Source organism: Haematobia irritans, chromosome 2, assembly GCF_050003625.1.
Source record: "Haematobia irritans isolate KBUSLIRL chromosome 2, ASM5000362v1, whole genome shotgun sequence".
Classification (NCBI taxonomy): domain Eukaryota; kingdom Metazoa; phylum Arthropoda; class Insecta; order Diptera; family Muscidae; genus Haematobia; species Haematobia irritans.
The window spans coordinates 178,875,455-178,890,806 of record NC_134398.1 but is presented as its reverse complement, the minus strand read 5'-3'; the positions used below and the strand labels follow the sequence as shown (position 1 = coordinate 178,890,806).

General features: G+C 32.2%; 1 protein-coding gene across 1 annotated transcript in view; it reads left to right on the top strand.

Annotated features, from left to right (window-relative positions):
* Nucleotides 1–15,352, top strand: part of wry (delta and Notch-like EGF repeat containing weary) — a 333,478-nt gene that overhangs the window by 103,148 nt on the left and 214,978 nt on the right. The window contains exon 2 of the mRNA XM_075296948.1: nt 970–4,342. Within this exon, the coding sequence (XP_075153063.1) occupies nt 1,199–4,342 (3,144 nt within the window). The 5' untranslated portion in view covers nt 970–1,198. The remainder of the gene's footprint in view (nt 1–969; nt 4,343–15,352) is intronic.

Genomic DNA, 15,352 nt, shown 5'->3' with positions numbered 1-15,352 from the left:
ACGGATCCAAAGTGCAAATATTTCTGCATTTAGAAAATTTTTCCAAAATTTTATTTTCATAGAAAATTTTTGAAAAATTTTATTTTAATAAAAAAATAATTTGTCAACATTTTATTTCTATAGAAAAATTTGCCAAATTGTAATTCTATAAGAAATTTGGTGATTTTTTTCTACAAAAATTTTAAAACCAAAACATCAACAATTCTACCAATCTACCAAACAGTTAAAAAATCTAGGATTTTTGGTAGAATTCTAGCAACTGTGGCCACGGTACCTAGAAGTCAAATCAGCTATGTCAGGTCTATACCTAAACGTGGATCGATACACCATCGTCGGTACAAATGGTCATGGAACCAAAGAGCAAATATTTCAACATTCAGGAAAATTGGGATGTCTAGACGCTTAAAAATCAATTCGGAAGATTGGTCTCTATAGGCCGAATAATACCATGTTCTGCACATCTATTTAAGAACCATAAATGCCTCTCAATTTGAATTTTAGGCAAATCGGATAAAAATTGTGGTGTCTAGATGTTCAAGACCCCAAATCGGGGGGTCGGTTTATATCGGGGGCTGGACCGACAAACAAACAACGTGCCTAGGACAGGACAATAGCGCAATTATTTAAGACTATAGCCTAATTACAAGTGATAGACAAACAAGTAGACAGATAGAAAGACAGACGGACATGGTTATATCGTCTTAGAATTTCTCCCAGGGCAATAATATAACTTATGTAGTCGGAAATAGATATTTCGATGTGTTTCGAACGGAATGACAAACTCATATTCTATGGTCGTGGATATAAAAAAACCGATCGAAACCCGGTAATATGGTTGGGCAGATTTGCTCAATCGAAGTTCTAAATTCTATATCAGTATGAAGCTATTATTTGTGTTTTATTGTATTATTTTGCGTCATGAACGATCTTTAATTTTCATCTCTGATTTTTTTTTTCTTTTCGTTACAGAAATATCTACAAAACAATTGCGTCATCGGAAATATAATCAAATGAAATGCCAGCAATAGTAAGAGACAACTTTGGATATCAACCAATGAGATAATATTGCCAAATATCCATTGAAGAAGCGAAATCAATAAAGCACTCAACTTTGTGGAGAATAAAGAGAACCCCCGCTTTGTTTTTCCCCCAATTAAGCAAAAACATCTAAAAGTAAAATTCAAAGTAAAAACAAAAAATGAAAGAGTTTCATAGAAGCTGCTTGAATATGTGGCATTGTAAATGTATAGCTATAGTCATTATAAATTTATTTCTGATCCATTTAACACCCGGTCATGGAGCAACATTAACTACACCACCACCAGCTACAGACTCTTCTAGTTCTCCACGAGATACGGTGGTAGATATAACATCAGAGTCTGTTATAGCAGAATTACTACCGGCACAAACTGTCGCATCATCATCATCGATAAATCTTGTAACGCAAACGGAAATAAATGTTCCCAAAGATGATTTGTTTCTGGAAGCAACTGGGACAGCAGCGACGACAATGGGAACCTTGGAAAAAAGATCATCACCAAATAATAATGCAATAATAACTGATAGTCCTTTGGTAACGGTGGCAAAAGAATCTCCTTCAGTTGTAAGTACAACACCTATTATCTTGGTGGCTTCAACTAATCCTACGGAAGGCCTACATTCGCTAGCCTCCACTTCCTTGGTTAGTGAGAGTGATGAGGGGAAGGCTACGGTGACTAGTACTTTGGCCTCCTCAAATGCTCCTGCCACAACAATAACGGTGACAGCGGAAATTGCAGAGAACTATGCAGGTGGTATTGCCACATCGTCCTCAACCCAAAGTGATGGCATAACAAAACCCTTACAGGACCCAAGGCAAGAAAATGAGGAAAAGGAAATAAAAGCTCATAGCCAGGAATCTAAGGATAAAGAATCTTTGGAAATGCGACAGCAACAAATCACAGCAACAACAATGACTATCTCACAACATGGCAAACAAAACGAACACCAATACAATAGGAATGAAGAGCATACAGCGGAGATGCAACAGCAACAGACATTAACAACGACGGAAGTTTCATTGTTAAAGGAAACGGATATGCAGCAACAAGCAAACGGAAATGCAGAGAAAGTGAATACACACAACGGCGAAACAACACCCATAGTAGATAATGATGGTGTCCCCAAAGTAAAAGAAAATCTACCTGACCCTGTCATTACCCATGATAAGTCATCGAATGTAGATACCTTCAAGGCAGAGAGCAGCAGCATTAAACCTGAAACGGAAATTGTTATAGATTCTATACAATTCAGTAATATGGCCTTTGTTGTAACACCAACACCAGTGCCAACTTTAACTCCATCTCCCCCCTTTTCCATGCAATTAAATGAACATCAAAAATCCCTAGAAGATTTTCAACCACTCATCCATGAGGCCAATTTAAAGCTACTGCAAGAACGTACAATTTTTACACCTAAACACAAAGATGAAGAGCAAGAATGGAAACAAAATCTAATGCCTAATGAAGTGGAACACTATGAACGCTTGGATAGACCCCTAAAGAAATACTATGGAGCACCAGCACCCCCCTCACCCTATGAGCATAATATCAATTGGAGTCCTTATTTACATCCAGCCACACCAGTGGTTGATTTCACTGGCCAGGTATTGCAAGAAGAGGATGGAGTTATAACGGAAATTGAAGAGAAATTCCAACTAAAAGAATTTGCCACCGATCTGGCCCAAGTGGAGGAGGGAACACCAAAACAGGCAACACCATCACCAACAACAGTGGAAGATGTTACCCCTCTCGAAGTCTTGGAATCTTCCTCCCAGCCACCAAATCCGCTTTCGGTAAATCATGAAAAAACTTTACAGGTTGTTACCCAACGACCCCAAAATGCTCCCTTGAGCATAGGAAATTCCCAAAAGCTAGCTGCTGGCCTAATGAGACCCATAGAGTTCATTGAACGTCGAGTTAAGAAAAGTTTCGATTTCCCCATGCACCGCATTGCCAGTGATTCGAGTCACGGCATACAGCACTTCGATTTTGCCAATACAAAATTCAACAGTAATCTCAATGAACCCAGGCAACATTTAAGTCCTACAACAATGGTGGATAATGGAACACCACGTAGCCAGGGCCAAGAACCATTGCCAGCGGGGGGTGGTGAGAGAGCCGGGGGTGTTGCTAAAGTAAATCAGGGCCATGAGTCTTTGGATGATGGCATGCACCATGTGCCTCGGGCACAACCAGAATTTTCCACTACGAAATTCTATAACAGCAAGGAGCTCTACAATGAAATGTTGCAGCATAAAAACCAACAGTTGTTGCAGCAGAAGGCCCACACCAGCAAATATCCTCCTATGACACCGCATGACAAGGATAATGGTAATAGTCTCAATCAGGGTGATATAGCAACGCCACCTTCATCCTTCACGTCCTCGTCCTCCTCCTCGTCGATGACACTGAACAGTTTTGCGGTTTTGCATTCGCCGAAAATAGCCAAACTGGAGGAGATGCATGAACTAAGGGAGCAACCACAGAAAACTTTGGCCATAAAGAGAGTCACAGTGCAGGCAACATCAAAGCATAAAGGAGAAAATTCCAATGGTGACACCATGGCAACCACAGGCCAAAGCTCCAGTAGCACTAGTAGCAGCTCTAGCACTAGCACTAGCACCACCACCACCACAACAACACAAAGTCCCAGTAGCCAAAGCCCCATTACGACAAGCCGTAGTACCAGCACCAATCTAGAGATTCCCATGAAAACGACAACGAAAAAGTTTCACAAAGAATTTAAGAAAGCCAAATTGTTGATAAAGACCATGGTACCTACCGGTACCAGTAGCCTTAGCACTCAAGATAGACAAGAAGTAGAAAGTAATGCCAACACCATGGAGAGTAAATCTGCTAAAAGTCTTGCCAAAGATTCTTCTTCAACAGTAGTAACACCTGCAGCATCATCTACATCGAGGCTCTATGATTCTACGACTAATCCCTCAAGTTTAACAACGACTAAATCCTTGGAAATGTACAAAAAGGAAAACAGATCAAATATCTTAGCATCATTGGAAAATGGTGTTACAGTCTCCACCATGGCAACTGACAAACGGGAAACATCCTCGTCATCATCATCATCATCATCATCGTCTAGCCCTTATAATTCCCCCACATCGAGGCCTATCGTTCTCTCAACTAATCCCACAAAATCATCTATGAAACCTATAGTTCGCCCACGCATTCTCAGTCGCTTGCAGGAAAAAATCAATTCCCTCGAATGTGAAATCCCCAATGTGCCACAGGACTCACATTTGTGGCGTGGCAACGAAACGCATGAATTGCTTTTACCCATAATGGTGAGTAGATGTAGAAGTATGAAGTAGTAGTAGTAGTCGCCATCATCATCATCATCATCATAGTCCGCTGTATTCCTTCATAGTTTCACTCATTCATGTTTTACACCAGCGTTTCTTTGTAATGCTACGCAACCATCTTTTGGTATTTTAAACACTGGGGCTTATGCTACAATATTTCGACATATGTTTCGTTTGTGTTTGTTTTTTGTGCTCTTAGTTTTTCTTATGCTCTTCTGCATATGCTCTATTTACAGCAGGGTAACGTGGCAATGATATTATCCTATTTTGCTTGCATCACAATTTTTCGTCTTGCAAGAATTTTTTAATTTTTTTTTTTGCATATTGCACATCATGACAAAGTTTTGTGATAAAAGAAATCGAATAGACTTCAAAACTGCTCAGCCGATTCTTCTGGAATTTTTAATAAATTTAGAACGATGTTGAATTTTAAATGGGACCCTTCGCACCGATATTTGTTCAATAAAATTTTTAATTGAACTTGATTAAAAGACTAATTGGCTCAAGTAGGGAACTCAAATTAAAAACACCAGATTTTTTCAAATTTTTGAGAATTAATTCCGAAAAAATTGTAACGGAGTAATCAGTCAAAGTATTCACCATCGCTAGCCACTAATTTTTCTCACCTACCAATTCCACGACGAAAAACGACACTTCTTTTGACTTAACCCGCGCATTACCGAATGTTTGGGTCCCTAATCAAAATGATGTCAAAATTTAATTTCTATAGAAAATTTCTTCAAAATCTTATTTCTATAGAAAATTTGGTCAAAATTTTATTTCTATAGAAAATTCACCAAAATTCTATTTCTATAGAAAATTTTGTCAATTTTTTTCTATTTTTTTCTATATACAATTTTGTCGAATTTTTATTTCTATAGAAAATTTTGTCAAAATTTTATTTCTATAGAAAATTTGGCCAAAATTTTATTTCTATAGAAAATTTTGTCAAAATTTTATTTCTATAGAAAATTTTGTCATAATTTTATTTGTATCGAAAATTTTATCAAAATTTTATTTGTATAGAAAATTTGGTCAAAATTTTATTTCTACAGAAAATTTTGTTTCTATAGAAAATTTTGTCAAAATTTCGCCAAAATTCTATTTCTATAGAAAATTTTTTAAAATTTTTTTTTTTTATAGAAAATTTTGTCCAAGTTTTATTCTTATAGAAAATTTTGTCCAAGTTTTATTTCTATAGCATATTTTGTGCAAGTTTTATTTCTATAGAAAATTTTGTCGAAATTTTATTTCTATAGCAAATTTTGTCAAAATTTTATTTCTATGAAAATTGTTTAATATTTTTTATTTTTATAGAAAATTTTGTTAAAATGTTATTTCTATAGAAAATGTTGTCAACATTTTATTTCTATAAAAAAAGTTTGTTAAAATTTTTTTTCTATAGAAAATTTCGTCAAAATTTTATTTCTTTAGAAAATTTTGTCAAAATTGTATTTCTATAGAAAATTTTGTCAAAATTGTATTTCTGTTGTTTTTTTATTTCAGCTTAAAACCATACACTGACTAAACTACAAGTGTAGCTTAACCAACAGAGGAAAAGAATGTTTGTCAGATTTATTTGGGCAAAGACCTATAGACTGCAAGATGGTTGGATGGACGGACGTTTCGGAATTACCACATTCCTCATCAGCATCCTCTACTTGCAGCAAAACTATCAACCAATTATCAGAATAAATTCAGGCAGTTCATTAAACCCAACAATGAACCACACTTGAACCTTCCGAAAAAAGGTTTTGTATGATAGCCGGCTTATGCCGAAATAAATTCGAAACAAACATATCTCTTTTCCTATGCCACTGTCAAATCATCGATTTGAGTGCAGTTGGCTGGGTTTATTTTGAGCGTGCTTCCTCTTCTTTTTCCATTCGTTTTGTTATGTTATTGTTGGTTTTGTTCTTTAAGCATTGTTGTTGTTTTTTTTTATTTCAGTTTAAAACCATACATTGACTAAACACAAGTGTAGCTTAACCAACAGAGGAGGAATGTTTGTCAAATTTATTTGGGCAAAGCCCTTTAGACTGCAAGATGGTTGGATGGACGCACGTTTCGGAATTACCACATTCCTCATCAGCATCCTCTACTTCCAGCTTATGATTTTAAGCTGAAATAAAAAAACAACAACAATGCTTAAAGAACAAAGCCAACAATTACAAAACAAAATGAATGGAAAATTTTATTTGTTTAGAAAATTTTGTCAAAATTTTATTTCTATCGAAAATTTTGTGAACATTTTTTTTTCTATAGAAAATTTTGTCAAAATTTATTTCTATAGAAAATTTTGACGAAATTTTATTTCTATAGAAAAATTTTTAATAATTTTGATTTCTATGGAAAATTTTGTTAAAGTTTAATTTCTATAGAAAATGTTGTCAAAATTTTATTTTATTTTATTCCGTCCGTCCGTCCGTCCGTCTGTTGAAATCAAGCTATCGACTTGCAACTTTGCACAAGAAGTTGTTATTGATGTAGGTCAGATGGTATTGCAAATGGGCCATATCGGTCCACTTTTACGTATAGCCCATATATAAACGAACCCCGAGATTTGGCTTGCGGAGCCTCTAAGAGTAGCATATTTCATCTGATCTGGCTGATATTTGGTACATGGTATTAGTGTATCGTCTCTAACAATCATGCAAAAATTGTTCCATATCGGTTCATAGTTATAAATAGCTCCCATATAAACCAATCCCCAGATTTGAACTTCGGAGCCTCTTAGAGGAGCAAAATTCATCCGATCCGGTACATGGTGTTGGTATATGTTCTTTTACAACCATGTAAAAATTGGTCCATATCGGTCCATAATTATATATAGCCCCCATATAAATCGATCCCAAGATTTGGCTTCCGGAGCCTTTTGCAGGAGCAAAATTCATCCGATCCGGTTGAAATTTTGGTACATAGTGTTGGTGTATGTTCTTTAACAACTATGCAAAAATTGGTCCATATCGGTCCATAATTATATAGAGCCCCCATATAAACCGATCCCCAGATTTTACCTTCGGAGCCTTTTGCATATGGGGGCAATAAAACCGTTCTTGGAGGAGCAAAATTCATCCTATCCGGTTGAAATTTGGAACGTGGTGTTAGTATATGGCCGCTTATAACCATGTCAAAATTGAACCATATCGGTCTGTAGTTATATATAGCCGATCCCCATAATCATGGTTGCCAATCGAGCCAAAAATAATCTACAAAATGCTATTTCTATAGAACAGTATGTCAAAATTTTATTTCTATAGGAAATTTTGTCAAAATTTTATTCCTATAGAAAATTTTGTCAAATTTTATTTCTATTGGAAATTTTGTCAACAATTTTAATTCTTTTGAAAATTTTTTCCAAATTTTACTTCTATAGGAAATGTTGTCAAAATTTTATTTTGTCAAAATTTTATTTCTACAGAAACTTTTGTCAAAATTTCATTTCTATAGAAAATTTTGTCAAACTTAATTACATACGTTTTTAATCGGCCGTTTTTAGTTTAATATATACCACGTATGGACTACCTTGCAATTTAGAAGACGGTGTTAGGCAGTTTTAAGATACCTTGCCTTTTCAAAATTTTATTTCTACAGAAAATCTTGTCAACATTTTATTTCTATAGAAATTTTTGTCAAAATTTTATTTCTGTGGATAACTTTGTCAACATTTTGATTCTATAGAAAATTTTCTCAAAATTTTATTTCTATAGAAATTTTTGTCAAAATTTTATTTCTATAGAAAATTTTGTTAACATTTTATTTCTATAGAAAATGTTGGAAAAATTTTATTTCTACAGAAAATCTTGTCAAACTTTTATTTCTATAGAAAATTTTGTCAATTTTTGTCAAAATTTTATTTCTGTGTATAATTTTGTCAACATTTTATTTCTATAGAAAATTTTCTCAAAATTTTATTTCTATGGAAAATTTTGTCAAAATTTTATTTCTATAGAAATTTTTGTCAAAATTTTATTTCGATAGAAAATTTTGTCAACATTTTATTTCTATAGAAAATGTTGTCAAAATTTTATTTCTATAGAACATTTTGTTAAAATTTTATTTCTGTAGAAAATGTTGTCAAAATTTTATTTCTATAGGAAATTTTATCAAAATTGTATTTCTATAGGAAATTTTGTCAAAATTTTATTGCTATAGAAATTCTTGTCAAACTTTTATTCTTATAGAAAATTTTGTCAAAATTTTATTTCTATAGAAAATTTTGTCAAAAGGTTATTTTTTTTAGAAAATTTTATCAAAATTTTATTTCTATTGAAAATTTTGTCAAAATTTTATTACTATAGAAAATTTTGTCAAAATTTCATTTCTATAGAACATTTTTTTCAAAAGTTTATTTTTATAGAAAAATTTCGAATAATTTTTATTTCAATAGAAAATTTTGTTAAAATTTTATTTCTATAGATAATGTTGTCAAAATTTTATTTCTATAGGAAATTTTGTCAAAATTTTATTTCTATAGGAAATTTTTTCAAAATTTTATTTCTACAGAAAATCTTGTCAACATTTTATTTCTATAGAAATTTTTGTCAAAATTTTATTTCTGTGGATAACTTTGTCAACATTTTGATTCTATAGAAAATTTTCTCAAAATTTTATTTCTATAGAAATTTTCGTCAAAATTTTATTTCTATAGAAAATTTTGTTAACATTTTATTTCTATAGAAAATGTTGGAAAAATTTTATTTCTATAGAAAATTTTGTTAAAATTTTATTTCTATAGAAAAATTTGTCAAAATTTTTTTTCTATAGGAAATTTTGTCAAAATTTTATTTCTACAGAGAATCTTTTCAAGCTATTATTTGTATAGAAAATTGTGTCAAAATTTTATTTATATAGAAAATGTTATTTCTATAGAAAATTTTGTCAAAATTTTATTTCTATAGAAAAATTTTTAATAATTTTTATTTCTATAGAAAATTTTGTCAAAATTTCATTTCTATAGAAAATTTTGTCGAAAGGTTATTTTTTTAGAAAATTTTATCAAAATTTTATTTCTATAGAAAATTTTGTCAAAATTTTATTACTATAGAAAATTTTGTCAAAATTTCGTTTCTATAGAAAATTGTTTACAAAAGTTTATTTCTATAGAAAAATTTTTAATTATTTTTATTTCAATAGAAAATTTTATTAAAATTTTATTTCTATAAAAATGTTGTCAAAATTTTATTTCTAGGGAAATTTTGTTAAAATTTTATTTCTATAGGAAACCTTGTCAAAATTTTATTTCTGTGGATAAATTTGTCAACATTTTATTTCTATAGAAAATTTTCTCAAAATTTTATTTCTATAGAAAATTTTGTCAAAATTTTATTTCTGTGGATAACTTTGTCAACATTTTATTTCTATAGAAAATTTTCTCAAAATTTTATTTCTAGAGAAAGTTTTGTCAAAATTTTATTTCTATAGAAATTTATGTCAAAATTTTATTTCTATAGAAAATTTTGTCAACATTTTATTTCTATAGAAAATTTTGTCAAAATTTTATTTCTATAGGAAATTTTGTCAACATTTTATTTCTACAGAAAATTTCTCAAAATTTTATTTCTATAGAAAATTTTGTCAAAATTTTATTACTGTAAAAAAATTTGTCAACATTTTAGTTCTAAAGAAAATTTTGCCAAAATTTTATTTCTATAAAAAATTTTGTCGAAATTTTATTTCTGTAGAAAATTTCGCCAAAATTTTACCTCTATAGAAAAATGTTTTCAATATTTTATTTCTGTAGAAATTTTTGTCAAAATTTTATTTCTATAGAAAATTTTGTCCTTATTTGTCAAACTACTTTCATATTTTTATAATGTTCCATTATTTTACTGGATTTCGTCCCTTTTATTGTTTGCATTACATACGTACATCAGTTGTATATATCATTCGTTCAAGTATAAAACTACCATCATTTGTATAAGTCCTATTGTTACCATTCTTGTGAATTCCTTTTTAATGGTGAATCAGCCTTTGTAACTACAAGTGCATGACGAATCAAAGAGAGAAATGTTATAAAACAGATATAGAAAAGCTAATGAATAAGCATTTTTTGCTGTTATTGCTATACCTCTTTCGTTTTTTTTTTGCTTCTTTGGCATGTTTCTCAAATAGGGGCTAATATCGCATTTAATCTAAATTATCTCAAATATTGTATTCTGCCATCGTAGACATCTTGTCTCCATTTTCCGACATCTTTTTTATTGTGTGGACAATGAATAAACGAGCCACCAGCATCAGATTGTGTAAAATGAAAAATGAAATACAAAAAAAAAAAAAAAACATTAAAGTGAAAGATATATTGATGAAAAAATTCATTTTTTCTTTTGTTAGGAACAAAGAGCAATCAGCGGGTTGGGAATATTTTTTTTTTTTTGGCTTTGGGATATTTGACAGCAAAATATTTCGATTGCATAGACAATTCAAATAGAAACAAAGACTATTTTTTTGTGGCATCTTTGCGACGACTATCATTTTCAAGTGAGAGAAAGTGTTTTTGTTTTCTATTGATTCCCTCTCAACATCCATAAGTAGGTCATTAGAGATTAAGTGTTAATTTTGCCAAATATGCAAATCTTTGTGAATAAAGTGCAGAAATAAATTTAGTAAATAGTTACCAAGAAGACGCCAAGCATTATAGAAAGAACAAAAAATAGAAAAAAATATACAAATTATATTAATTATACGAGGTTGCGTAAAAAGTAACAAACATATTGGAAATGCAAATTAAGATGTCAATATAGTATTCTATTAGTTACAAAACTTGGTCAAAGTTTTTAACTCCTCAGCAACAAAAAAAATGGAAATTGTTACACAGACATTTCTTTTAAAGCGCTTCCCGGAATCCCCCATCATTTTTTTTTTTCCACTTCCGATGCAGTTCTTATGGACAAGTCCACAAACATTAAATTTCATCCCTGCTGGAATTTGAAGCTCTACCGATTGACTTTTTTCAATACCATGGAAGTTTTTTTTTGATAACATTTTATCAATTACTAAAATTGTTTATGTTTTCTTGATTTTTAATGGAAACAAGTATATACGGCCGTAAGTTCGGCCAGGCCGAAGCTTATGTACCCTCCACCATGGATTGCGTAGAAACTTCTACTGAAGACTGTCATCCACAATCGAATTACTTGGGTTACGGTAACACTTGCCGATGGCAAGGTATCTTAAAACTTCCTAACACCGTAATATATACCACATAGTCCATACGTGGTATATATTAACCTAAAAAAGGCCGATTAAATACGTGTATAATTAAGTTTAAAGTTTCTATAGAAATAAAATTTTGACAAAATAAAATTTTGACAACATTTTCTATAAAAGTAAAATTTGGAAAAAAATTTCTATAGAAATAAAATTTGTATAAAATTTTCTATAGAAATAAAATTCTGACAAAATTTTCTATAGAAATACAATTTTGAGAAAATTTCCTATAGAACTAAAATTTTGACAACATTTTCTATAGAAATAACATTGTGACAATGTTTTCTATAAAAAAAAAAAAAAATGGTAGATTATTTTTGGCTCGAGTGGCAACCACGATTATGAACCGATATGGACCAATTTTTGTGTGATTGGGGATCGGATATATATAACTATAGACCGATATGGACCAATTTTGGCATGGTTATTAGCGGCCTTATACTAAGATTTCAACGGGATCGGATGAATTTTGCTCCTGCAAGAGGCTCCGGAGGACAAATCTGGGGATCGATTTATATGGGGGATATATATAATTATGGACCGATATGGACCAATTCTTGCATGGTTTTAGATACCATATACTAACACCACGTACCAAATTTCAACCGGATCGGATGAATTTTGCTCCTCTAAGAGGCTCCGGAGGCAAATCTGGGAATCGGTTTATATGGGGGCTATATATAATTATGGACCGATATGGACCAATTTTTGCATGGTTGTTAGAGACCATATACTAACACCACGTACCCAATTTCAACCGGATCGGATGAAATTTGCTTCTCTTAGAGGATCCGCAAACCAAATCTGGGAATCGGTTTATATGGGGGCTATATATAATTATGGACCGATATGGACCAATTTTGGCATGGTTGTTAGAGAAAATATACTAACACAACGGTCCAAATTTCAATCGGATCGGATGACTTTTGCTCCTCTTAGAGGCTCCGGAAGTCAAATCTGAGGATCGGTTTATATGGGGGCTATATATAATTATGGGCCGATGTGGACCAATTTTTGCATGGTCATTAGAGAACATATATCAACACCATGTCCCAAATTTCAGCCGGATCGGATAAAATTTGCTTTTCTTAGAGGCTCCGCAAACCAAATCGGGGGATCGGTTTATATGGGGGCTATATATAATTATGGACCGATGTGGACCAGTTTTTGCATGGTCATTAGAGACCATATACTTACACCATGTACCAAATTTTCAGCCGGATCGAATGAAATTTGCTTCTCTTAGAGGCTCTGCAAGCCAAATCGGGTGATCGGTTTATATGGGGGCTATATGTAATTATGGATCGATATGGACCAATTTTTGCACGGTTGTTAGAGACCATATACTAACACCATGTACAAAATTTGGGGGTCCGTTTATATGGAGGCTATACGTAAAAGTGGACCGATATAGACCAATTTTTGAATGGTTGTTAGAGACCATATACTAACACAACGGTCCAAATTTCAATCGGATCGGATGACTTTTGCTCCTCTTAGAGGCTCCGGAAGTCAAATCTGAGGATCGGTTTATATGGGGGCTATATATAATTATGGGCCGATGTGGACCAATTTTTGCATGGTCATTAGAGAACATATATCAACACCATGTCCCAAATTTCAGCCGGATCGGATAAAATTTGCTTTTCTTAGAGGCTCCGCAAACCAAATCGGGGGATCGGTTTATATGGGGGCTATATATAATTATGGACCGATGTGGACCAGTTTTTGCATGGTCATTAGAGACCATATACTTACACCATGTACCAAATTTTCAGCCGGATCGAATGAAATTTGCTTCTCTTAGAGGCTCCGCAAGCCAAATCGGGTGATCGGTTTATATGGGGGCTATATGTAATTATGGATCGATATGGACCAATTTTTGCACGGTTGTTAGAGACCATATACTAACACCATGTACAAAATTTGGGGGTCCGTTTATATGGAGGCTATACGTAAAAGTGGACCGATATAGACCAATTTTTGCATGGTTGTTAGAGACCATATACTAACACCATGTACCAAATTTCAGCCGGATCGGATGAAATTTGCTTCTCTTAGAGCAATCGCAAGCCAAATTTGGGGATCCGTTTATATGGGGGCTATACGTAAAAGTGGACCCATATGACCCATTTGCAATACCACCCGACCTACATCAATAACAACTACTTGTGCCAAGTTTCAAGTCGATAGCTTGTTTCGTTCGAAAGTTAGCGCGATTTCAACAGACGGACGGGCGGACGGACATGCTCAGATCGACACAGAATTTCACCACGCCCCAGAATATATATACTTTATGGAGTCGTAGAGCAATATTTCGATATGTTACAAATGGAATGACAAAGTTAATATACCCCCATTTATTTCTTTAGAAAATTATGTCAAAACTTAATTTCTATAGAAAAGTTTGCCAAAATTTTATTTCTGTGGAAAATTTTGTCAAAATTTTATTTCTGTAGAAAATTGTGGCAAAATTTTATTTCTGTCGGAAATTTTTGTCAAAATTTTATTTCTTTAGAAAATTTTGTCAAAATTTTATATCTATTGAAAATTTTTCAAAATTTTATTTCTATTGAAAATTTTGACAAAATTTAATTTCTATTGAAAATTTTGTCAAAATTTTATTTCTATTGAAAAATTTGTTATAATTTTATTTCTAACAAAATTTTTTCAAAATTTTATTTCTGTAGAAAATTTTGTCAATATTTTATTTCTATAGAAACTTTTGTCACAATGTTATTTCTATAGAAAATTTTGTCATTTGAACCAGCGTTCTTAAAATTTTCATTCATAATTATAAAGAACATCTCAGGCATGTTTGGTTGAGTTTACTAAAGCGTTCTGTTATGATGCCAACAGACCCAGGTTCAACCCCCAGTGGAAGCGAAGAAGTGTTCCAATTTGCAAAAATAAAAATAAAAGGTGAAGTTGGAAAAAAAATTGTTCTTGTTTATTTATTTTTTATATTTCTTCATCCAAATAAACTTCCAAGGCAACAACTTCTAAAGCAACTCTGGATCACACATTGGGGATCCAAACTACTTCTTTGAAAGCTCTGGTTTGCTGGGCTCCTCATCTTTTTAAGCACTCACTGCATTAATTTCGTAGTGGATCTCTACATGCGTTAATATTTTAATATTTTCGATGTCATTAAAAACAATAGGAAAACGCTTAAAACAAATGAAAAAATTCATAACATTTCCGACTTTTATCTCTGTATAATAACGTCTTGAATAATATAAGTAAATATTTCAATCGCAAATACAGCTTCTGTCTGAGAAATCAAACGGTACCCTTACCCTTTTTTCTTTTAGTTTATTTGTCCCTAGTTTTTTTTTACCCACAAAAATCCAGAAAATTTAAATTTATTGCGGCAAATATATGACCTCAAAAGAATTTCATGTGAAGTGAACACTAAGCCAATCGCATTAAAGAATGATTAAGGAAGAACTTCTAATTGTTTGTTGGGTTGTCATGCCTTTCTGTCCGTCTATCTGTTAAAATCACTTTCTCTATTTTTAAAAATGTTGTCCATTCGGTAACAGGTATTTACGCCAGGATAACGATTTTTTCTGTTTTGGTTTAGTTACCCATATGTCCAATATGGTGCTTACATTTCTATGATGGTACACTTCCGAAATATGTCAATAAAAATGTACTATATTTATTTGTATAGACTATTGCAGGAGTTTCTCTTTTATGCTAACTTTAAATAGTTTTCACGGAAATGAAAACGTAAGTAGGAAAAAAAGAAACTTCTAAAGATTTTCTATTTCCTCAGCA